Here is a 24,310-nt window from a genome sequence, read left to right on the forward strand (position 1 = left end):
TTACTGAATGCTGACGGCTCAGTGAGAGACCCACAGCAATGTCTCTCCCCGAACTGCCAAACCAAATGTCAAACTACACCTTGCTCTTATGGTCTCCAATCAAGGAGCAAAAGCACATGGCTAGGGATTAGAAAAACAAAACAGGAAGGTTTATAAAAAATAATTTAAAATATCCGACCTAACACAAATGCTGAGCTTCTCAGAATAGATTCAGCCCATAAACTAACACAGAGACAGAGTAGGTAGGCATCCTTAAGAGTAGTACTCAGGCTACAACACCTGAGATTCCGCCGCAAAAGCAAAGAACATGCAAGACCACGCTTATTCTCAGGAGTGTGGGCAGAGGGGAGAATATAATCACCCAGAGGACACGGTATTGAGCTGGCATTCGTTAGGGGTAATAGGTACCATTCAGTTCAGATTCCAGAGAGAAGTTTCCTAAGTAACTTGAAAAATGAAAAAGTATATACATGTGGCTGGGGGCAGGCGGACAGTGCTAAGATCTGTCCCAAGGGCTCTGCCAGGCTCTATCTGCATAAGGCTGAGGAACAGAAGTCCTGTGAGTCTTAACGTGGAGTTTGTGCAAGCTGGCACAACCAACCCTGAGGGTTGAGGGGGAAGAAGGAATTTTCAAAGGAGGGATTTTCTGGAAATAGAACTTTCGACCAGGGGCCTCCCAGCTTCTCCTTTTCCCACCCTTCCCCATCTCCTGCTCTCAAACAACCGCCTCACTAGCTAGTTGGTCAGGAGAACTAGTCAGATGTTCCTTCCCATTTTCAGACTGATCATTCAAACTCAAATCTCAAACGTCTTTCTTCACCTCTTCCCACACAACCCGAAGGATCTGTAAGTCTAGGAAACCAAAGAATAGTTTCATCAATAAATCAATTTATTTAAAAGAATATGTTACAATTAATTACACTAAGTGACATTACCAAACAATTTTAGAGTGGTTAGCTCTAGAACAAGGAATGAAAGAAACACTGTTAGCCATTATGTGTCTGTGTATTTTCTCTTCACATTTCTTAAATCACAAATAAAAAATACAAGATACTGCAGTGAAAATACAATTAGAGTTTCTCTCAAATAAATTAAAAGTGTGCATGGTCTGGGGAAAACTGAAGCCCTGCTCACTGGCTTACAAAGGGGGATGTGATATAAAACTGGTGTCCAAGTTTAGCAGTTAGTTGGCCAGTGCCTCCACCCACATCATCCCCTCTTCGATTCTGTTCTTCCCCAGAGCCTTAAGCTTCCCACACACCCTAGATCACTGCTGAGGAGTGAGCTGACACCATCCTGTATGAGTGAGGCCTGGCACGATGTGCTCAGGTTTAGGGCAAGAGGAGGGCAGGAGGTGAAACCGGAAGATGGGGAACTAAAGATGCGCACCCACTGCCTCTGCTCTCTGAGTATTTAACCACATCACCCTCCCTCCAAAAGGAAGCTAATGTGACACAGTGACTCTGGAAGGAACCTAGCAGTATGCTGGGGTGCAAAAGACCAAATGGTTTCTACCGCTGAATCAATCCAGCCAGAGAACATGAAGCAGAGAAGGGAGGGCACAGTTGTCCCTCTAGGTCTGGAGACTTCGGGTCACCCAGGATGCAGTCCCCTTTAAGAAAACTGCCTTCAAGAGCCAGGCCCCTAAGCTGGCAAATTCTGAAATGAAAGAGAGAGGTATCACCTCCTGTTAGAGCTGCTGCTCCAAGCATTGGGTTTGGAGATATAAGAGGGGATAACCCGAAGCTACTGGCCTGCGTAACTAAAGGATGAAACTGGATGGGCCAGGCACAGGGATGCTGAACATTTCTCTAATTCCTCCCTGAGAGCTGTCCAGGCCTAGGAGCTGCCCCGAGCACTCGCCTGTGCTGAGCTTAGACCTAGGGCACGGGGAGGGCAGAAAAATGGAGAGTAAAATAAAAATATAAGGAGCAGAAAACCCAAAGCATGGCCCAAGGGAACCCTTTCTGCAGGGATAGGTGTCTCAGGGCCTGCATTTTCTCCTGATCCATAAAAACTCTGAGTTTTTATGGATAGAAACTCTCTGTTGGGAAGGGAGGACAACAAGAGATCAGAGAGATCCTGCTGGCTCTGCTGGGGCAAAGCAGGGGGAAAGGGGAGCCTCTCTATTTCCCGGAGACAAACTGCAAAAAGAGACTGAGCAGAAGACTCCCTGGGCAGAATCCTGGACTGAGAAAGGTGGTAGGGATTCAAGAAAGGAAGTGCAGAGCAAGGGGGAAAGGGTATCACACTAACACTGCTTCGTGCAAAGAAGAGCTTGACTGGATGGAGCTGTACAGCCACAGCGACCTCTGCCTCCGTTGCAGGACGCTGCTGCGGGTGGGAGAGAAGAAGGCGCTGTCCTCCAGGGCTTCCCTGCTTTCCCCTTCTCACTGTAGCTGGGGCTTTGTTAGTGGTACAGCCTCAAGCAGGGGCTAAACAGGCTAACTACCTACAGGGCCCTCACCCAATCTCCAAGCACCAAGTGAGTGCCAGGTCAGAACGACACAGGAGCAGCGTCTATGCACGCTAAAGGCATCCCCGCTACTCTCACATCACAGGTCAGCATCTGGGCTTCCCACGGACTCCCGGATTTGTTCATTCCTCTCCCACCCTGAAGGAATAGGGGCAAACTGCTATTTTTAAAGTTTGAACAAAGCTGGTGCCAAAAGCCTCTTCAGCATCTTGGAGTGGGCAATCAACATACCTTCTTTCCAGGGTCCCTTGGCTCATTATTAAATTCATTTAAGCCAGAAGAAGTTAATTCTGTGCCAAAGCCTCCAAATCAGGGATCACGCCCTGCAATTTTAAACATTCAGCTTTCTTACATTTTGCACTCTGTGATTCCACCTGGGTTTGGAGAAGGTGAGGAAAGATAGGATGTCCTATATGATCCCACACCCCCTGGGGCAAGCGCCTGCCAAGACAACAGAGTGAGAGAGAAAGCAAAGTGGCCTCACAACAATCTGCAAAAACAAGTTACAAAAACAGAAACTTCAAACCACCCCAACACTGCTCAGTGGAGTTGACTACAACCAACTATGGTTGCCTCCCAGTTAGACAAAGCAAAAGATGCCATTCTATGGAGGTCTCTGTTTAGACGGTAGAGAAGGAAAAAAGTAAAGAAGGCTCAAAAATGTTTCAGGTGCATCGGAGCCTGACTGCATCAGAGCTCCCAATGCAGTACCTTTGGAGGCTGGGGGTTGAGAATGTTGCTCTACCCCAGTCAGCCCTGGCCCCAGATCCTGGGATGTAGCTCTCAGGTCTCAAAAGGTCTAACTGCAAGATCAGATGAGGAGCTCTTTGAGGGACAAAAAGATTTTCCTTCAGGTTCCTTTTAATTCAAAGCTGAGATCCAACCCAAATCAACCATATTACTACTGCTCCTTCCTGGGTCCTCAGCTGGCTTGGACGGGGTATGGTTTGCCCGGCATGGGCCACCGACCCTTCCAAGTTTCCCCAAGGCCTTGGGGATGCTGTCAGATCCTTCCCCAACATGGGCGTTTAAGGAAGTCACAGAGAATGTAATAGTTATGGGTGGTTATTGGTCAGCAATGGAGTAGGGAAAAGCTTATATTCATAGGGACTTTCTTCTTTCCCTCCCCCTACTTAAGTCCAATCTTTGTGCCTAAAGGTATCAGCTTTAACTCTGGTCCCGAGTACCATCCCTGCTTCAGAAAGAGCAGGGAAATGGGAAATCATGACCACTAAGTGTTTCAGGTGTCTGTGGCGTCAACCTCCTGAGCCCGCCCTCCCCATCATTCTAGGCCTGTTGAGGGAAACCATACAGGGGGCCCTCGGGAAGCAAGAAGATGTGGAATGTGGCTAAAAGCCATGAGTGGAAGAGACTGAGATGGACCAGGAAAGTTGTCTTGGAATCAAGAGAGACCACACCAAGTCTTTAGACTCTCGCTGCAGATCTGCAGCCTTGCTGCCCTTGAGAAACACACCTCTTTCTCCTCCCCAGCAGCCGCTTGGAAGATAAAGAAACTATGCTCCTTGCTCCTCAGACTCTATGGCAACCCATGATCCAGAATCTTCATTCGATACAAAAAAGGGGGGAAAAACCCAAGCAGGTTGTAAACTTTTCGAGTCCTTCATGAGGAGAGGTATTTTTCCCTGTAAATTTTTTTTTTCCTTTTTAAAGTTTGTTTCAAAATAAAGAGAGCAAGAGAGAAGTCATGAATTCTAGTGAAAGGTGTGTAAAAACACAAGCTAAAAAAGGTACTGCCATCAATATGAAATTTAAAAAGAAATATATATGTATATACGTGCAGCTAATTTGTGTATATATAATTTTTACATACATACATATATATGGCTGAACAGTGCAAATGGATGGAGTTCATAGTTCCAGTTCTAAAAATATAGTACAAGGAGAGTCTGTTGGTATGAGGCCCAGTTGAAAAGACAAAGATACCTTTGGCGAGTCGGTTGGGCTTATTTCTTTTCCTGTCTTAACTCAGTTGACTCCTGGTGCTGACCCATCTGTTGTTCTCTACCAGCTCAATTCCAGAGATATGAAATTCAGAGGGATTATTAATAATATTTAGTTTAGGGCTTTTGAATATAATGACTTTTTTCCTTTTTCTCTTCTTTCGTGTTAATGGTTACTCTGTCTGACATGGGAGACGAAAGGGATAAGAGGATGAGGGTGAAGAGAAGGGAAGAGGGTAACGAAAGGCTAGGTGGCCACATCCCTCTGCTGTGACCTTGCCATCTGGAAAATGTTCTGAAAGGAAAAAAAGAAAAGAGTTACTGGGAAGCCTTAGGTGTCCTCATCTCCTCCCATCTAGAGACAACCCCTCACACAGAAAACGTATGACTGGATGGATGACTTGATCTGATTGGCCTCTTCACTTGATATAACTTTCCATCAAGAATCATAGCCTTTTAGAGTTGGAAGGGACCTAGGATATTAACTATCTGGTTCAGCCTTCCTGTCTCACAGATGAGGAAAGATGAGAAGACTGAGATCCAGGGAGGCTGATTTGTCCAAGATCACAGAGAGAAAAAAAGCTGGGAGAGAATCCAGATCTGATTCCCAGAGCCCAATGTTCTTTCTACTATACCAAGAATATAAATTTTCTTATTCCTGACTTTACCCTCTGAACCTTGGAAACATCTTCTCTGAGAGTAAGTAGCTAATTATTCTGAATGTTTTAAATTCTGTTCCAGCACTGGCATATACAGACAGCAGGAAAGCAGCAGCAAAAACCTTCTCATGCACACGCACTCTTGGTTAGCCTACACAGACTCTTTCACGTCTCACCCAGTCAGAATGGCTAAAACTGAGGACAGCTGCCCTTCTGGGTCAGGAAGAACACGGAGGGCGACTGACAAAAAACAAGCAGAGGAGGGTGCATGAAGTCATGAGAGATGGAATAGCCTGTAGCCAATGGCCAATCTCTAGACAATGGAAGAAGGGCTTTTTGGCATAGTCCGTTTAGCGTCCAAGGCTAATAACCTCTCTGGAAGAATATCCTGGCTCACATGGGATAACCAGTCTCTAACTTATACTCCTAGACAGATGGAGATGAGGGCCCCAGGTATTTGGCCACAGGACTATACATTTTAAACAAACAAACAAAAAAAGATGAAAAGGTCAATTCAAGATTGTTTAGAATTACCTCTTTTCTCCACTTGAGCTCGCAGAACACCCTCTCGAAGCATTCATGCATGTAATTGAACTGAAAAAAAAAAACAGAGTAACACTTGCTGGCTTCCCAAGACCAGGTACCAGAGGACCATGCCTTTGAACTCCTGCCCAGAGTCACCTTCCAAACTTGCTCAGCCTAGAGAAAAACCTTAACAAGCTCCATAAAACCCAGGCCTGGCTCATCTGCTATTCTCTGGCTCCTTCTAGTGGTTAACTGTGAGTCAAGTGGGATATGAAATTGCCAATCCTACTCAGGCCTAAAGGAAAGTCAGGAAGAACCTGGGGCTCCAGGATTCAAACAGATTCAGATCTCAAAACAACAGCTCTACAGCTCTCTCCATTTACGCATTTAGCTTAAGGAGAACTTTAAGCCCAATCTACTTTCCCCGTGCATGCTTCCCCAACTACCACTCACATATGGTGTGAAGATTTTAACCCATCGAGGCTTCTTCTCTCCTCGAGCATATTCAAAACAGAAGGCCATTCCTTCTTCATCTGTATCCCATCGTTGCATCTCATCCCATTCAAATGCTATTACCTGGTTCTAAACAACCGAGAACAAGAGCATAAGTCTGAGAATGCTGGGGAGCTTAGGTAAGATGGTTCTGAACCAGACAGCAGAAAAGAAATCAGTAGAGATGTCTACATCATTTCAGGGAAAAGACTGTGACAGAAGAATAAAAGTCAGTGTAAGCAGCCAGTGAAGGTGAGGAGCAGTGTAGATCCAGAGCCTATTTACCCCAGTCAAAACAGTCTTGATATCATTTCCCCCACAAGGAGGAATTAAAACATAGCAAGTGAGTATCAAAGTATTCCCGGTGTTCCTGGACCATGCCCCCTGACTTCCCAGCTACATGCTAAATGAACTCTCACCTCCAGCTGGCCTTCTTCAGTGCAGGCATGCAGTTTAAAGTGCGTGATGCTGATGGCTGTGATAACATGCCCCTTTCTCCTGGAGTCGCAGGCACAGTGGGGGAAGATGATTTCATTGTAGCCCTCACAAGTCCTTAGCATGTTGAGGTACTAGAGAAAAAAGGAAAGAGAAACAGTGTTACTATGGACCTCCACCGTCATCAGGCGCTGCTGCGATGGCACACAAAAGAACCGAGAGAAACCTCGCAAGCTGGAGACCTTGCCTCTGGTCTCACGTCCATTGCCAAGCTGGGACAGGACTCCTAGATGATCCTTTATCCTTCTAACTTCCAACTCCATACTTCCAACCCTGCTCTCTTTCTCTACTTATATATAAATGAAGCCAGAAGAGATACTGCAACCAAGAGCCCTAGGACTAGAGGGAACTCACAATGCCATTTAGTCCAGCCCTCTATTTTCACTGTACCTAAGGGATGGAATCAAATCTATCCTTATAATTAAGGTAAGAGAGCTAATGTTTCTCATCTCTTCTCCAATCAAAAGTTAGAATGATCTCAGTGATGAGGATTAAGCTATCCCAAATCTCATATTCATAAAAAGTTTAAGCTGAAGGAAACTTTAAAAGTTAGTCATTTTACAGAAACTCAGAATAATAATGAGACTTGCTTAATGTCACAGGTAATAGTAAGTGGCACAACCAGGATTAGAAGCCAGGTTTAATTTTTAGGCCTCTGATCCTTTCTCTATTACCAACTAGTTCCCTTTAGCCCCACTGTCCCCTGGGTCTCCAGCATATATGTCTCCTTAAAAAGCATCTAGACCCAGAACAAGTGACATAGGTGACCCTCACAGGTACAATCCTCCAAGACTGACCCAGAGAGGTCTCTGGACTCTTTGTCCCTTCTCCTCTACAGTTAAGGCTGGCCTCTCTCTTACTTAACTCACTATGTTGAGTTGAGAGGGGAGAGAGTAAAAGGTAATGAACGGGAAGGACAGAAGAGAAATGGGGAAAGATGATAAGGAAAAAAGAAGATGCAGGGACTCTGACCTGGTTTCCTCAGTGATTGCCTGGGAAACAAGCAAATAGTCTCAAGTCTGTGTGACACCCCCATCTGCATGTCACACAGGAAGAACAAGGCATAGTGGTGATGTGCGCAGAGAGTTAGAGAGAAGACAAAGGTATAGCACCCTAGTTGATTTCACCTAGATGGGTACGGAGGTTAGAATACACTGGAGAGCTGCCTTCCGCCTCACCAAGAGAAAAGAAGAGACAGGCACAAAAAGGACCCTAGGCAACCATATGGCTCTGGTACCAAGGAATGGCACCTAAGACTGTCTCTACTGCCACCAGGGACTGTCTGGGAAGACCTAAGGGCCCAGGGGGAAAAAAAAATTACACCACAGGCTCCCTTCCCTACTTTGTATTTACTTCTGCTTGGGTAAAATAATAGCAACTTTAAAGGTGAAAACTTATAAAGGGGTAGCAAGAACACAGGGACAGGGTCAATACAGAAGTGCCAAAATACTTCATTTGCATCATTTTTCTTCTCTGTCTCCCTCCATTACCCCATCCATCCCCCTTGACCATCATCCATCCTGAACCAGTGATAAAGTGCTTAGGCCTTCCACTGGCACTATGAACAAAAATAAATCTCTGGCTACTATCTATACTTTGGTAAATATGACAGGCAGTGGATGATATAGGAGAGAACTCTTCTGGGGTTATAACAAGCCGCAAACAGCACAGAGTAGTGATCAAGAGCCTGGGCCCAGAACGCCCCAGGCTTGAATCCTGGACCCATAACTTCCTAACTCTGTAACCTTGGGCAAGTTATTTGAACTCTAGCAAATTATTAAATCCTAGGAGCCTTTGTTTCCTCTTCCATAAAAAGGGAAATAATAGGGCTTCCCTGGTGGCGCACTGGTTGACAGTCCGCTTGCCAATGCAGGGGACGCGAGTTCGTGCCCCGGTCCGGGAGGATCCCACGTGCTGCGGAGCGGCTGGGGCCGTGAGCCATGGCCACTGAGCCTGCACGTCCAGAGCCCGTGCCCCGCAATGGGAGAGGCCGCAACAGTGAGAGGCCCGCGTACCGCAAAAAAAAATAAAATAAAATAAATTTAAAAATTAAAAAAAAGGGAAATAATAATAGCATCTATACCATACAGTTATTTGTGACCTTGAAAAGTATCTAGCATAGTACTTAGTACATAATTAGGTATTCAATACATGACAGCTTTAAAAAAAAATTTTAAAGGCTCCATTAAGGTAAGGTGTCATTGGAGAAATTTAAGGTTTTCCCGAGATTATCAGGTCAGGTAGTATTTCTCAGTTTTAAGTGGGCAATCTCTACATTCCTCGATTTGCAGAAAACATAGAGAAGAAATATTTAAAATTTTACATACATCCAAATTTCCAAAGGAAAGTTAATTTTTGTTTTCAAACATATTTACATAAGGGTGCAGCTATGTACTTCAAACAAAAAATTATCCTGTCTCTTCTCCTTTCATATTAAATTCTGAGTAGCTAAATATGTATCCTAAATTACCTTCCTTGATTTGTATACTACTTAGATGACGGTGCACATCAGGCAAGAGAAGAGGACAGGCATGGCATGGGCCATTTTATAATGTTCAATGTTCAGCAAGATAGGTAAATACTGAAATAGGACGGTTATTAAAGCAGAGACAGTACTTAACAGAGCAAAACACTTTAGGTGAGGGATGGAGGTCCATTCTGGAGAACTCTCTGTTCTCCCAAACAACCTGCCAAGGGTCAAACCAGATCTAAAATTGAAATAAAGGCCTGAGAGGAAACTTGGAAGCCAACTCTCCCAAATTCCAAGGGTAGTGTTTCTCAAGCACCTAAAGTTGCAGACTCACTAGGGTGCTTCTGTAAAAATCTTCACAAATATTTCTAGGTCATACCCGTAGAGGTTCTGGTTTAGTAAATGTGAGGTGGGGTCCAGAAATCTGCATTTTGAGCAGGCTTGACAAGTGATTCCCATGTAACTGGGCTGGCAACTACACTTTGAGAAACACTGACTTCCACATAATACTGCCTTTTGTGAAATCATTAAAAATTATGTTGACAAACACAAACCCAGAAACTTTTTTTCTTTTTTAATAAGTTTATTTATTTTATTTATTTATCTATGGCTGTGTTGGGTCTTCGTTGCTGCATGCGGGCTTTCTCTACTTGCAGCGAGTGGAGGCTACTCTTCGTTGCAGTGCACGGGCTTCTCATTGCAGTGGCTTCTCTTGTTGTGGAGCACGGGCTCTAGGCGTGCAGCTTCAGTAGTTGTGGCGCACAGGCTTATTTGCTCCGCGGCATGTGGGATCTTCCTGGACCAGGGCTCAAACCTATGTCCCCTGCATCGGCAGGCGGATTCTTAACCACTGCGCCACCAGGGAACCCCAAACCCAGAAACTTCTTATTTGTCAGTTCAACAATGGCAAGACATAAGTTACACATGTTCACTGCTTGTGTGAGAGTTGAAACAAAAGAGAGAGGGACTTCCCTGGTGGTGCAGTGGTTATGAATCCGCCTGCCAATGCAGGGGACACGGGTTCAAGCTCTGGTCTGGGAAGATCCCACATGCCACAGAGCAACTAAGCCTGTGTGCAACAGCTACTGAGCCTGCACTCTAGAGCCTGCAAGCTACAACTACGGAGCCCGCGAGCCACAACTACTGAAGCCTGCGCGCCCAGAGCCCGTGCTCCGCAACAAGAGAAGCCACTGCAATGAGAAGCCCGTGCACCGCAATGAAGAGTAGCCCCCGCTCGCTGCAACTAGAGAAAGCCCACGTGCAGCAACAAAGACCCAACGCAGCCAAAAATAAGATAATATTAAAGACTTAAAAAAAAGAGAGAGAGAGAAAAAAGAAAAAACAAGTCTTATGTACACTATATTCTCAACCATCCTAACTTGAGATTCAATCTAACTTTGCAAACAGGTAAAAAACAAAAACATTTTGATCACACTGGGTATTACAAACTATGGCAAAGGTATGAGCTGTCCTCTGTATTCGCAGAGCAAGGGAACTTACACAAAGCTTATTTATCTGTTAACTTTGGAGTATTTTGTCAAGATTCTACTTGAGAGCTAACAACCTGAACATCCCCAATTTACAGAAAAGAAACTGAAAGTGACAAGTTTGTGAATTGCTGAAGGTCTCACAGTGATCTGGCAACTAATCGTAGTGATACGGCCTAATCTCAGGCCTATCAACTATGCTAAGTTGTTATAATGGTATCAAGACCTACGGGCTCTGAAGGGTCCATCTGAGGTGGTAGTTTCAATGTATTGACCATTGACTAGGCTAATGTCTTTGAACACTGATACCTGAATAAAACCCAAACTTTTGTCAGGAGGGATGTCTTTAAAATAGGACTGCAGTATTATGGGGCCGGTACACACTTGTACACTGGCACTAGGTTTTCAAGAGAAGCATATTTTATACTCAGTTCAGATGACCCATGGGGAAACCTATCAATGTACTAACTGCACTTGTGTTCTTAACTGAGGATTACAAGATACAAACTTGAGTCTAAAAAATAATTTCATAATAGATTACTATGCTTGTTAAACTCAGATTTTCTATATTTTGCCACAGAACAACCCAAACCTATTTATTTCTCTAGCACTTTGCACTGTGCCTGGCACACACTTGGTGCTCAACAAATATTTTTTGTTAAATGTATAAATGGAAGCTAGTGTGTTTAGAATGCTATATGTGCAAAGAAACAATCTGTATTCCATATTCAGAAGGCCTTATGAAATTACTTTGATTCTGCTGGCTTTGACAAAGGCAAAGAACTATTGCAGAGGTGGACAGCCCTTTTCAGTAGAAGATGCAGATGTGTTGGTCAGAATCATTCATTAATATATAGAAGACAATACCATTATCTTAAAGAAGAGGTGGAAGTTGAGTTTTAAAATCCTGTCTCCCACATAGCAAAATTCCCTTTACCAAAATTCTGCCAAGACTTTATTCTATTTTTTAAAAAACATTTTTATTTATTTTCAAATATTTATTTATTTATTTGGCTTCCCCGCAGCACGCGGGATCTTCGTTGCTGTGTGCGGGATCTTTTTAGTTGAGGCTCTTAGCTGTGGCATGTGGGATCTAGTTCCCTGACCAGGGATTGAACCCAGGCCCCCTGCATTGGGAGCGTGGAGTCTTAACCACTGGACCACCAGGGAAGTCCCAAAACTTAATTCTATTTAAAAGATTTTTGTGTTGTCTATTTCAGCCTGTTGGTATGCAGAACATTGGTGGATGGTTCCCTTTTTGTCACATGAGTGATAAAATAACTATTCCACCTAGATATAAGACTATGGGCTTAAGTTCAGTGGCTAACTTGTTTCCATTCTTATTCCAATACAATTAATTAATTTAAAAAATAAATAAATAAAATTATTTATTTATTTTTGGCTGCGTTGGGTGTTCGTTGCAGTGCGCGGGTTTCTCATTGTGGTGGCTTCTCTTGTTGCCGAGCACAGGTTCTAGGCGCACAGGCTTCAGTAGTTGTGGCACACCAGCTCAGTAGTTGTGGTTCACAGGCTCTAGAGCACAGGCTCAGCAGTTGTGGTGCATGGGCTTAGCTGCTCCGTGGCATGTGGTATCTTCCCGGACCAGGGCTCAAACCCATGTCCCCTGCATTGGCAGGTAGATTCTTAACCACTGTGCCACTAGGAAAGTCCCAATACAATGAATTTATATGGATCAACATTCCCTCCTAAGAACTGCTCAGAAAGTACAAAAGAAATTCAAGTGACCTATCAGAATTATTACCAATGCAATTACTGCCTTGTGTAAAAACTGCACGAAAACTATTATGAAAAACTATAACTGGAAAATTTTCAACTATCTGAATTGGCCAAGAAAGAAGTTTTAAGATGATATGAGTGGAAGTTTTCATAAATGTTCTTCACGAATTTTATTTCTGACAATTTTCATCCCTCTATTTACAGCAGATACCAATTCAAAACTAATTTTGAAATATTCCAAGAACATCATAGGTAGCCCTCTCCAACAAAACTTTCTGTGATGATGAAAATGTTCCATATCTGGGCTGTCCAATACAGTAGCTACTAGCCACATGTGACTACTCAACACCTGAAATGTGCTAATGCATCGGAAGAACTGGATTTTAAATTTTATTTAAGTTAAATGCATTTAAAATTAAATTTAAATAGCCACATGAGGCTAGCAGCTATGGAATCAAACAACACAGCTCTAGGATATCATACTAACCAAACGCACTACTGAGCGTAAATGTTTAAGCAACTACACAGATGGGAGTTAGGAAAACAAATGATTTTGTGATTGCTAAATCACAACTAAAATAATTTCTAATGTTAAACATCCAAATATTAATTCTTACAGAATCTTATTTTTATCATATTAAATGTTTTACACATCTAATTTTAGAACTTTTTATTATCAAAAAGAATACTGTTTGGTTATTATTAATAATAAAGTTATATACCTATATATACCACAATAAGCTTTCTGTGTGCTAAATGGAGGAACACAATGGACTTTATATCAAGGTCTGTATCTCCCTCCTTCTTTTTAAATCAGTTAAGCCACTGACCAGGTTGTAAACATCTTTCAAAAATGACTAGAATAGGTTTCAGAGATAAGAAGGGGCATTTTCAAAAAGCACATGAAAAGATGCTCAACATCACTAATTATTAGAGAAATGCAAATCAAAACTACAATGAGGTATCACCTCACACCAGTCAGAATGGCCATCATCAAAAAGTCTACAAATAACAAATACTGGAGAGGGTGTGGAGAAAAGGGAACCCTCTTACACTGTTGGTGGAAATGTAAGCTGATGCAGCCACTGTGGAAAACAGTATGGCGGTTCCTCATAAAACTAAAAATAGAACTACCATATGACCCAGCAACCCCACTCCTGGGCATATATCTATACAAAACCGTAATTCAAAAAGATATATGCGGGCTTCCCTGGTGGTGCAGTGGTTAAGAATCCGCCTGCCAATGCAGGGGACATGGGTTAGAGCCCTGGTCTGGGAAGATCCCACATGCAGCAGAACAACTAAGCCTGTGCGTCACAGCTTCTGAGCCTGTGCTCTAGAGCCCGCGAGCCACAACTACTGAGCTGGAGTGCCACAACTACTAAAGCCCATGCCCCTAGAGCCTGTGCTCGGCAACAAGAGAAGCCACTGCAATGAGAAGCCCGCGCACCTCAATGAAGAGTAGCCCCCACTCATCACAACAAGAGAAAGCCCGCACACAGCAACAGAGACCCAACACAGCCAAAAATGAAAATAAATAAAATAAATTTATAAAAAAAAATGCACCCCTATGTTCACAGCAGCACTATTCACAATAGCCAAGACATAGAAACAACCTAAATGTCCACCAACAGATGAATGGATAAAGATGTGTTACATATATACAATGGAATACTACTCAGTGCTATAAAAAAGAACAAAATAATGCCATTTGCAGCAACATGGATGCAACTAGAGATTATCATACTAAATGAAGTCAGAAGGAGAAAGACAAATACCATACAATATCACTTATATGTGGAATCTAAATTATGACACAAATGAACCTATCTACAAAACAGAAACACAGACACAGAGACCAGACTGGTGGTTGCCAAGGGGGAGGAGGTTGAAGGAAAAATGGAGTGGGAGGTTGGTGTTAGCAGATGTAAGCTTTTATATACAGAATGGATGAACAACAAGGTCCTACTGTACAGCACAGAGAACTATATTCAATATCCTATGATAAACCATAATGAAAAAGAATATTAAAATGAAGTATGTGTATATGTGTGTGTGTATATATATATATATTTATATATTTATATATATATATATATATATATATATATATATAGCTGAATCACTTTGCTGTGCAGCAGGAATTAACACAACATTGTAAATCAACTATACTTCATTAAAAAATATTGAAAAATAAAATCTATAAAACAATAAATACTGGAGAGGGTATGGAGAAAAGGGAACCCTCCTGCACTGTTGGTGGGAATGTAAATTGGTATAGCCACTATGGAGAATGGTATGGAGGTTCCTTAAAAAACTAAAAATAGAGCTACCATATGACCCAGGAATCCCACTCCTGGGCATACACCCTGAGAAAGCCATAATTCAAAAAGAGACATGTACCACAATGTTCACTGCAGCTCTATTTACAATGGCCAGGACATGGAAGCAACCTAAGTGTCCACTGACAGATGAATGGATAAAGAAGATGCGGCACATATATACAATGGAATATTACTCAGCCATAAAAAGAAACGAAATTGAGTTATTTGTAGTGAGGTGGATGGACCTAGAGTCTGTCATACAGAGTGAAGTAAGTCAGAAAGAGAAAAACAAATACCATATGCTAACACATATATATGGAATCTAAGAAAAAAAAACACAGTTATGAAGAACCTAGGGGCAGGACAGGAATAATGACGCAGATGTAGAGAATGGACTTGAGGACACGGGGAGGGGGAAGGGTAAGCTGGGATGAAATGAGAGAGTGGCATGGACTCATATATACTACCAAATGTAAAATAGATAGCTAGTGGGAACCAGCCGCATAGTACAGGGAGATAAGTTCAGTGCTTTGTGACCACCTAGAGGGGTGGGATAGGGAGGGTGGGAGGGAGACGCAAGACGGAGGAGATATGGGGATACATGTATATGTATAGCTGATTCACTTTGTTATAAAGCAGAAACTAACACAGCATTGTAAAGCAATTATACTCCAATAGAGATGTTTAAAAAAAAAAGTGTGTGTGTGTATATATATATATATATACACATACACACACACACACACACACACACATATACACACACACACACACACACACACATACACACATATACATATATGGCTGAATCACTTTGCTGTGCAGCAGGAATTAACACAACATTGTAAATCAACTATACTTCAATTAAAAATATATCGAAAAATAAAATCTATAAACAATAAATGCTGGAGAGGGTATGGAGAAAAGGGAAGCCTCCTGCACTGTTGGTGGGAATGTAAATTGGTACAACCACTATGGAGAACAGTATGGAGGTTCCTTAAAAAACTAAAAATAGAGCTACCATATGACCTAGCAATCCCACTCCTGGGCATATATCCAGAGAAAACCATAATTCAAAAAGATACATGGACCCCAATGTTCACTGCAGCACTATTTACAATAGCCAGGACATGGAAGCAACCTAAGTGTCCATCGACAGATGAATGGATAAAGAAGATGTGGCACATGTATACAATGGAATATTACTCAGCCATAAAAAGGAACAAAATTGAGTTATTTGTAATGAGGTGGATGGATCTAGAGTCTGTCATACAGAGTGAAGTAAGTCAGAAAAAGAAAAACAAATACTGTATGCTAACGCACATATATGGAATCTAAAAAAACGGTACTGATGAACCTAGTGGCAAGGCAGGAATAAAGACGCAAACATAAAGAACGGACTTGAGGAGGGAAGAGGAAGCTGGGACGAAGTAACAGAGTAGCATTGACATATATACACTACTAAATGTAAAATGGATGGCTAGTGGGAAGCTGCTGCAGAGCACAGGAGATCAGCTCAATGCTTTGTGACAACCTAGAGGGGTGGGATAGGGAGGGCAGGAGGGAGGCTCAACAAAGAGGGGATATGGGGATATATGTATATATGTATACATATAGCTGATTCACTTTGTTGTACAGCAGAAACTAACACAACATTGTAAAGCAATTATATTCCAATAAAGATGTAAAAAAAAGTAAAGAAATTAATAATTGTTGGACTTTAGTTAATATATAACAAGTGTACCATATTAAGTAAGATAGGAACTCTGTACTATCTCCTTAGTTTTTTCTGTAATATGAAACTGCTATAAATTCTGTCAATAAAAAAGTAAAAAAAACAAAAAACAAAAAAAAACTAAAAATAGAACTACCATATGATACAGCAATCCCACTCCTGGGCATGTATCTGGAGAAAACCAAAATTCAGAAAGATACATGCACCCCGATGTTTACTGCAGCACTATTCACAATAGCCAAGACACGGAAACAACTAAATGTCCATCAGCAGAGGAATGGATAAAGAAGATGTGGTACATATATACAATGGAATATTACTCAGCCATAAAAAAGAATGAAATAATGCCATTTGCAGCAACATGGATGGACCTAGAGATTATCATACTAAATGAAGGAAGTCAGGAGGTGAAAGACAAATACCATACGATATCACTCATATGTGAAATCTAAAAAATAATACAAATGAATGTATATACAAAACAGAAACTGACTCACAGACTTTGAAAACAAACTTATGGTTACCAAAGGGGAACGGTGTGGGGGAGGGGTAAATTAGGAGGTTTGGGATTAACATATACACACTATATGTATTAAAGTAGGAGGTTTGGGATTAACATATACACACTAACATATACACTCTATATTTTACTATATGTAAAATAGGAATAAATAGATAATCAACAAGGACGTACTGTATAGCACAGGGAACTCTACTCAATATTCTGTAATAACCTATATGGGAAAAGAATCTGAAAAAGAATGGATATATGTATAACTGAGTCACTTTGCTGTATATCTGAAACTAACACAACTTTGTAAATCAACTATACTCCAATATAAAATTAAATTAAATAAAAAAAGAGATAAAAAGGGGCATTCTATAAAGAGATTATGGGGACATAAACCTACCATGACCATTTTCCTTTGTTCATACAGCTTCTGTAATTGGTAGGATTTTTCCTCTGCTTTGATGTAACCTTTTTTCACATCATCAACAGCCTGTCACCAAAACAAGGCAGGGAAGAAAGAAATGTAAAAATTAGTATCAAGTACATTCTTGATAAAAATAAAGAGACATAGATTCATTTTCACAATAACTCTTATCCATCTGGTTATCACCAGTAAACTCTGCCACATGGGTATATTTACTGGAATAAGTAGTATTTAATGAGTGTCTGGTATGTGCTCAAGGATTGTTCTAGGCACGTGAGGGATCTGGTTTCTCCTGTTAAGAGATTTAAATTCTGGTTAATTTATACATGAGAAAGAATTACAGAACACTGCAAGATAGTATACAATACTGTATTAAAGATAATAGTGAAGTAGCAAAAAATGTGTGACATAAATAGTAAGTGATACATGCAGCCAGAACAGGAGAGCTTATTGCTAACCGTCGTTATCAAGGAAGTCTCGGTTGGACCTCAAAGGAGAGGTTGAATAGAAGAAACTACAAGCTAAAGTCAGGAAACAGGAATGGGTTTGACCTTAAATACATTCAGGAGACAGACTTGCCTGATTTGAATAAAGGGTACATGTTAGGGGACAATGAAAAATAATTCTGAATAGGTAGGTTAATAGGGTATGAAGGATCCTAAAGAGCAGGCACAGGAATTTAGACTTAAGGAGAGTAGAGAGCTAAAATAAATAATAAAAAAACTGTTGTTATTGTTGTTTTTTAAGAAAGATTGATCTGTATATGACTGCCCAAATGATTTAAGCCAAGGAGAGAATGAAACAAGGGAGATCAACGATGTTGTGGTACTTTAAGCATGAAATGAAACAAGACCTTAATCTAGGGTGGTAACAACTGGAAGAGAGGAAGTGATAAATCTGAGACCATGAACCGAAAAACTTTCAGAGAGGACTTGATACAGGCATGAAGGTACCCAGATATAATATTCTAATATGCTAATTCTAAACTATTCCTGGTTCAGCCATATGAAACATACGTCCCCTTTCCAACCTTACTCTACTCCTCCTCCACTCCAAGAAAAATGTAAAAAATCTAATGGAAGGGAAAACTGATCTTTGGGAAGAAAAAAAGAAAAAGAACAAATAGAACCATTTGTCTAGGGCATTCAGGATCTAACCTCAGTGAGTTATGAAAGGACAACTCTACACAGACACCAGGCAGGGGCCCACTTGAATCTTTATCAGAAAACTGCTGATTTCCTTAAGGCAGAAATCATTCCCCATAGTCTTTTAAGGGAAAATATTTGCATAACAGAATGAATTCAGGACTGAAGTTAAGAGACTAGTTAAAATTCTAGCTGTCACCTACCAATATGCACTTGAGTAAGTCACTTAAACCCTCTCAGTCTGTAAAACAGGAATAACATTCATCTTGTAGGTGGACAACAAAATGAGATAAAAGATGTTAATAGTTTTGTAAAGTATATATAAATATATATAAATAGTTACTATTACTATCATTTATATTAGCATCATTTAGCTGTTAAATTCCTCTAAGAACCACACAAGGATATTAATATCCTGCCTGGGACTGCCTAATGGAAAGATTATGCCAGTGTCTCCCCAGTCCTAGCCATACAAGCAAGTATTCACTTAGTCAGAGAGGATTATATTCACAGAGGCGATGCTCAATAAGAACTGCCACCAATGTCCTGAAGAACCTGAACATTCTGTTGTTTATCACCAAAAGACTCAGCTGCTCCAGGTCAAATTTAAATCAGTTACTGAAAAGCTGGGAGAGAAGTAAAGAGGGAAAACAAACAAATGAATACTGGTTTATCTATTCAGTTTCCCCAATACCTAGAACTGTGTCTGACTAGTAATAGCACTTAAATATTGATGAATGTCTCCCCAGGGCAGAGGTGGGTCATCTACCCAGAGTGAACATCTACTCCAGCAGCTCTAAGTGACCTATTTTCACATGGGGCAGTAAAAATGTTCTCTCCTCACTCATTTCTAATCAAGATTATACTGCTTGACTAGCCCTGAGTGAAAAACATAAATATTACCACACTAGATTCCTTTTTCCCTTAATTAAAAATTTTTTATTAAGGTAAAAGACATACATAATTTTTTAAAATGTGTATTACTAAGAGATGCCTAATAAAAATAAGTCTCCTGATTCCACAGCCTCATTACACAGATACTTTAAAGCACTGTAAACAGTTTTTTGTGATATTCCTTTCATAATTCTAAATGTCATGCCTATGCAGCTAATTCCTAACTTATCAATTTTAGACAATGTTGACTTGCTGTTAAAAATAATAAGTTTTAGGGACTTCCCTGGAGGTCCAGTGGTTGAGAATCCATGCTTCCACTGCAGAGGGCATGGGTTCGATCCCTAGTCAGGGAACTAGGATCCCACAGGCCACACAGTGCGGCCAAAAAAAATAATAATAATAAAATAAATAAATAAGTTTTAGCTTCTTATACCACTCCTACACTCTCACTTCTTCTTCCTTCAACACCTCAATAAAAATTAAATCAAGGGCTTCCCTGGTGGCGCAGTGGTTGAGAGTCCGCCTGCCGATGCAGGGGACACGGGTTTGTGCCCCGGTCTGGGAAGATCCCACATGCCGTGGAGCGGCTGGGCCCGTGAGCCATGGCCACTGAGCCTGCACATCCGGAGCCTGTGCTCCGCAATGGGAGAGGTCACAACAGTGAGCGGCCCACGTACCGCCAAAAAAAAATTAATTAATTAATTAAATCAATAATGAGTATTGATTATTGTAAGCATGTAAACATTGTTCACAACTAAATCATGTACTGTACCAGGGCTTCCTCTCTTGTACATTATTTTTTTCCTCTTAGGTTAACTGCCTGTTTGTTTGTAACCTTCCACATGCCTCTCACCAATTCTTCCATGATAACCAAAGTCATGTTGATTCATTCAAACATTCATTTTCTAAAAACTGTTGACTGTTCTCATCTGCTGTGTCTCATCCTCTTCTCTTTGCAGGTTTATGCCTCTTAAAATCCATTAATGTTACTTTAGTGAGCTTTCAGGAAGAAGTAGTTTAAAAGTATGTTTAGTCTGCCAGGCTTAGCCAGAAATTAAATATATCCTACTATGGATTTTGACCTTATCAATTTTTTAAGGAAAAGGCACATTACTATCATTATTATCCAGTATTTCATCAATTCTAAGGTGCACATTTTTTCACATTTTATTGTTCCTAAAATTGGGATGCATCTTATAATCAACGTGTGTTGTTTAATTGGTAGCTTTTTTCTCTTGGCAGTACATAAAATACTAGTGCATCTTACAACTGATGGCATCTTAGAATTGACGAGATGCATGAGATATTCCCAACATCAACATATGATACAAAAAAATAACTAAAATTAAGTGAGGGAAAAAATTTAGTATTATTTTCCAAAAGGCACAACTGTTTACCTAGTCAATCAAAAAAATCATTTGAGCTGTTGTGCACTGCTGGGAATGTAAAATGGTACAGCTGCTATGGAAAACAGTGTGGCGATTTCCTCAAAAAATTAAAAATAGAATTACCATATGATCCAGCAATCCCAATTCTGGGTATATTAAAAGCAGAAGTTTGAAGAGATATTTACATAACCATGTTCGTGACAGCATTATTCATAACAGCCAAGAGGTGGAAGCAACCTAAATGTCCATCCACAGATGAATAAACAAAATGTGATATACATGTACAATGAAATATAATTATTCAGCCTTAATAAGGAAGGAAATCCTGTCATATGCTACAACACGAAAAAGCCTTAAGGGCATTATGCTAAATGAAATAAGCAAGTCACAAAAAGAAAAATAACGTATGATTCTACTTACATGAGATACCTAAAGTAGTCAAATTCACAGAGTGTAGAATGGTAGTTGCCAGAGGTAGGGGAGGGGGAAATGAGTTGTTTAATGGGTAGAGTTTTAGTTTTGCAAGATGAAAAATTTCTGAGATTCAACTGACAATAATGTGAATATATTTAACACTACTGAACTGTACATTTTAAAATGGTTAAGGGGGTAAAAAAAACCGTATTAAATTATAAATTTTAAATATGTTCAGTTTATTGTATGTCAATTATACCTCAATAAAGCTGTTTAAAAAATTGTTTGAAGAAACAGAAGAGTTCAGAAAAGTTGTTGCATATGAGATACTGCTACAAAAATAACAGCTTTTCTTTCTATATACCTAAATATTTTATTTTTGCTTTACAGTTTTATAATTCAAAAAGTAATTTCACAAGCTCTGCTTTGTTTAAATTTTGACACTGATTTAAAAAATGTGAGGTACTACTATTACCCTTTAATAGATCATAAAACAGATCTCAGCAAAGCTATGTTAAGGATTTACCCAATGGAGAGCTTGTACTTGAACCAGATATTGACTCCTGGTAAATAATTACTCTGTTCCAACAATACAAAGAAAAAATATCCCATTCATAATTGTAATAAAAATATAAAATACTTGGGAATAATTTAAAGGGGCATATGTGAAACATAAAATGACAGAACTTTATTTGGGGAAACAAGATGAGATGAATAAAACAGAAACTTTATTTGGGGAAACAAAAGATGAGATGAATAAAACAGAAACATCACACATTTAGTTGGGAATACCACATTTAATAAAAATAGTGACTCTTCTTCAGTTAAACTATAAATTTAACAAAAACCCAATTAGAATTGTAATGGGATACTTTATAAAGTGTTATAAATGGGTTAATTATTTTCAAAATAATTTTAAAACAAAATGTTTAAAAGAAAGTAAAAAGTAAGGATAGTATTCTCTATATGGCTCTGCTAAATTCATTATTTACAGTCACAGCAGTATAAACACTGAATATTAATCTAACAAATATTGTAATTTGACTATAGTAAGAAGATAGGACAGATGAAAAGGTATGAATATGTAGTGGAGTGGGGGAGGAAATGGAGCTAAAGTCCCATCTTCAATAGCAGGTAATTAAGCAATATTGCTTGAATAGGAAACATCAAGTAGGAGTAATATAATCAAATTATAATAGAGGTATGGAAGTAAATATAAAATGAAATAGATATCCTATATTCTTGGATTGGAAGAATTAATATTGTTAAAAAGGCCATACTACCCAAAGCTATCTACAGATTTAATGTGATCCTTATCAAATTACCCATGACATTTTTCACAGAACCAGAATAAATAATCCTAAAATTTATATGGAACCATAAAAGACCCAGAATTGCCAAAGAAATCCAAAAGGAAAAATGACAAAGCTGGAGGCATAATCTTCCTAGACTTTGGACAATACTACAAAGCTACAGTAATCAAAACAGTGTGGTACTGGCACAAAAACAGATATATGGATCAATGGAACAGAATAGAGAGCCCAGAAATAAACCCACACACCTATGGTCACTTAATCTTTGAAAAGGAGGCAAGAATATACAGTGGAGAAAAGATAGTCTCTTTAGCAAGTGGTGTTGGGATAGCTGGACAGCCGTGTGCAAATCAATGAAGCTAGAACACTCCCTTACACCATGCACAAAAATAAACTCAAAATGGCTTAAAGACTTAAATATAAGACATGATACAATAAAACTCCTAGAAGAGAACATAGTCAAAACATTCTCAGACATAAACTGTAGCAATGTGTTCTTAGGTCAGTCTCCCCAAGGCAATAGAAATAAAAGCAAAAATAAACAAATGGGAGCTAATCAAACTTTTAAGCTTTTGCACAGCAAAGGAAGCCATAAACAAAACAAAAAGACAACCTACATACTGGGAGAAAATATCTGCAAACCATGCTACTGACAAGGGCTTAATTTCCAAAATATACAAGCAGCTCATACAACTCAATAACAAAAAAATAAACAACCCAATCAAAAAATGGGCAGAAGATCTAAACAGCCATTTCTCCCAAGAAGACATACAGATGGCCAATAGGCACATGGAAAGATGCTCAACATCGCTAATTATTAGAGAAATACAAATCAAAACTACAGTAAGATACCACTTAACACCAATCAGAATGGCCATCGTTAAAAAAATCTACAAATAACAAATGCTGGAGAGGGTGTGGAGAAAAGGGAACCCTCCTATACCTGTTTGTGGGAATGTAAGTTGGGGTAGCCACTATGGAAAACAGTATGGAGGTTCCTCAGAAAACTAAAAATAGAATTACCATACTACCCAGCAATCCCACTCTCGGGCATACATCTGAAGAAAACTCTAATTTGAAAAGATACACGCGCCCCAATGTTCATAGCAGCACTATTTACAATAGCCAAGTCATGGAAGCAACCTAAATGTCCGTGGACAGATGAATGGATAAAGAAGATGTGGTATGTGTGTGTATATACACACACTCTCTCACACACACACACACACACACACACACACACACACACACACACACACACAATGGAATATTACTCAACCATAAAAAAGAATGAAACAATGCCACTTGCAGCAACATGGATGGAGCTAGAGATTATCATACTGAGTGAAGTCAGACAGAGAAAGACAAATATCATATGATATCATTTATATGTGGGATCTAAAATATGACACAAATGAACTTCTTTACAAAACAGAAACAGACTCACAGACATAAAAAACAAACTTCATGGTTACCAAAGGGGAAACAGGCTGGGGGAGGGATAAACTAAGAGTTTAGGATTAGCAGGTACACACTACTATATATAAAATAGATAACCAACAAGGACCTACTATGTAGCACAGGGAACTATATTCAATATCTTGTAATAAACCGTAATGAAAAAGACTATGAAAAAGAATATATATGTATAACTGAATCACTCTGCTGTACACCAGAAATTAACACAACATTATGAATAAACTATACGTCAATAAAATTTTTTAAAAAGATGAAATAAAACAAAAAACAAGCTAAAAGAGATGAAATGGTTGCCTATGAGAGGAAAAGAAGTGGGAATAACTAATATTTTTCATAATAACCTGTGTAGAACTATTTGATACTTTAAGCTCTATGTATGTA

The 24,310-nt window shown here is 39.9% G+C and overlaps 1 protein-coding gene across 2 annotated transcripts in view; it reads right to left on the minus strand.

Moving 5' to 3' along the window:
* Positions 1 to 911: 911 nt before the first annotated feature.
* The window catches only part of SNX27 (sorting nexin 27), a gene marked incomplete at its 5' end in the record, with an annotated part of 85,446 nt that continues 62,047 nt past the window's right edge, over positions 912 to 24,310 (minus strand). Inside the window, 5 exons of one of the 2 annotated variants that reach the window (XM_082832374.1) lie at positions 912 to 4,732; positions 5,631 to 5,690; positions 6,075 to 6,203; positions 6,533 to 6,682; positions 17,273 to 17,362. In XM_082832374.1, coding sequence (XP_082688500.1) covers positions 4,685 to 4,732; positions 5,631 to 5,690; positions 6,075 to 6,203; positions 6,533 to 6,682; positions 17,273 to 17,362 — 477 coding nt within the window. In that variant the 3' untranslated portion in view covers positions 912 to 4,684. Of the gene's footprint in view, positions 4,733 to 5,338; positions 5,691 to 6,074; positions 6,204 to 6,532; positions 6,683 to 17,272; positions 17,363 to 24,310 lie in introns of those variants that run through there. The other variant, XM_082832373.1, reaches the window with a different exon arrangement.

Source organism: Leucopleurus acutus, assembly GCF_964270905.1.
Source record: "Leucopleurus acutus genome assembly, chromosome: 2".
Taxonomy (NCBI): domain Eukaryota; kingdom Metazoa; phylum Chordata; class Mammalia; order Artiodactyla; family Delphinidae; genus Leucopleurus; species Leucopleurus acutus.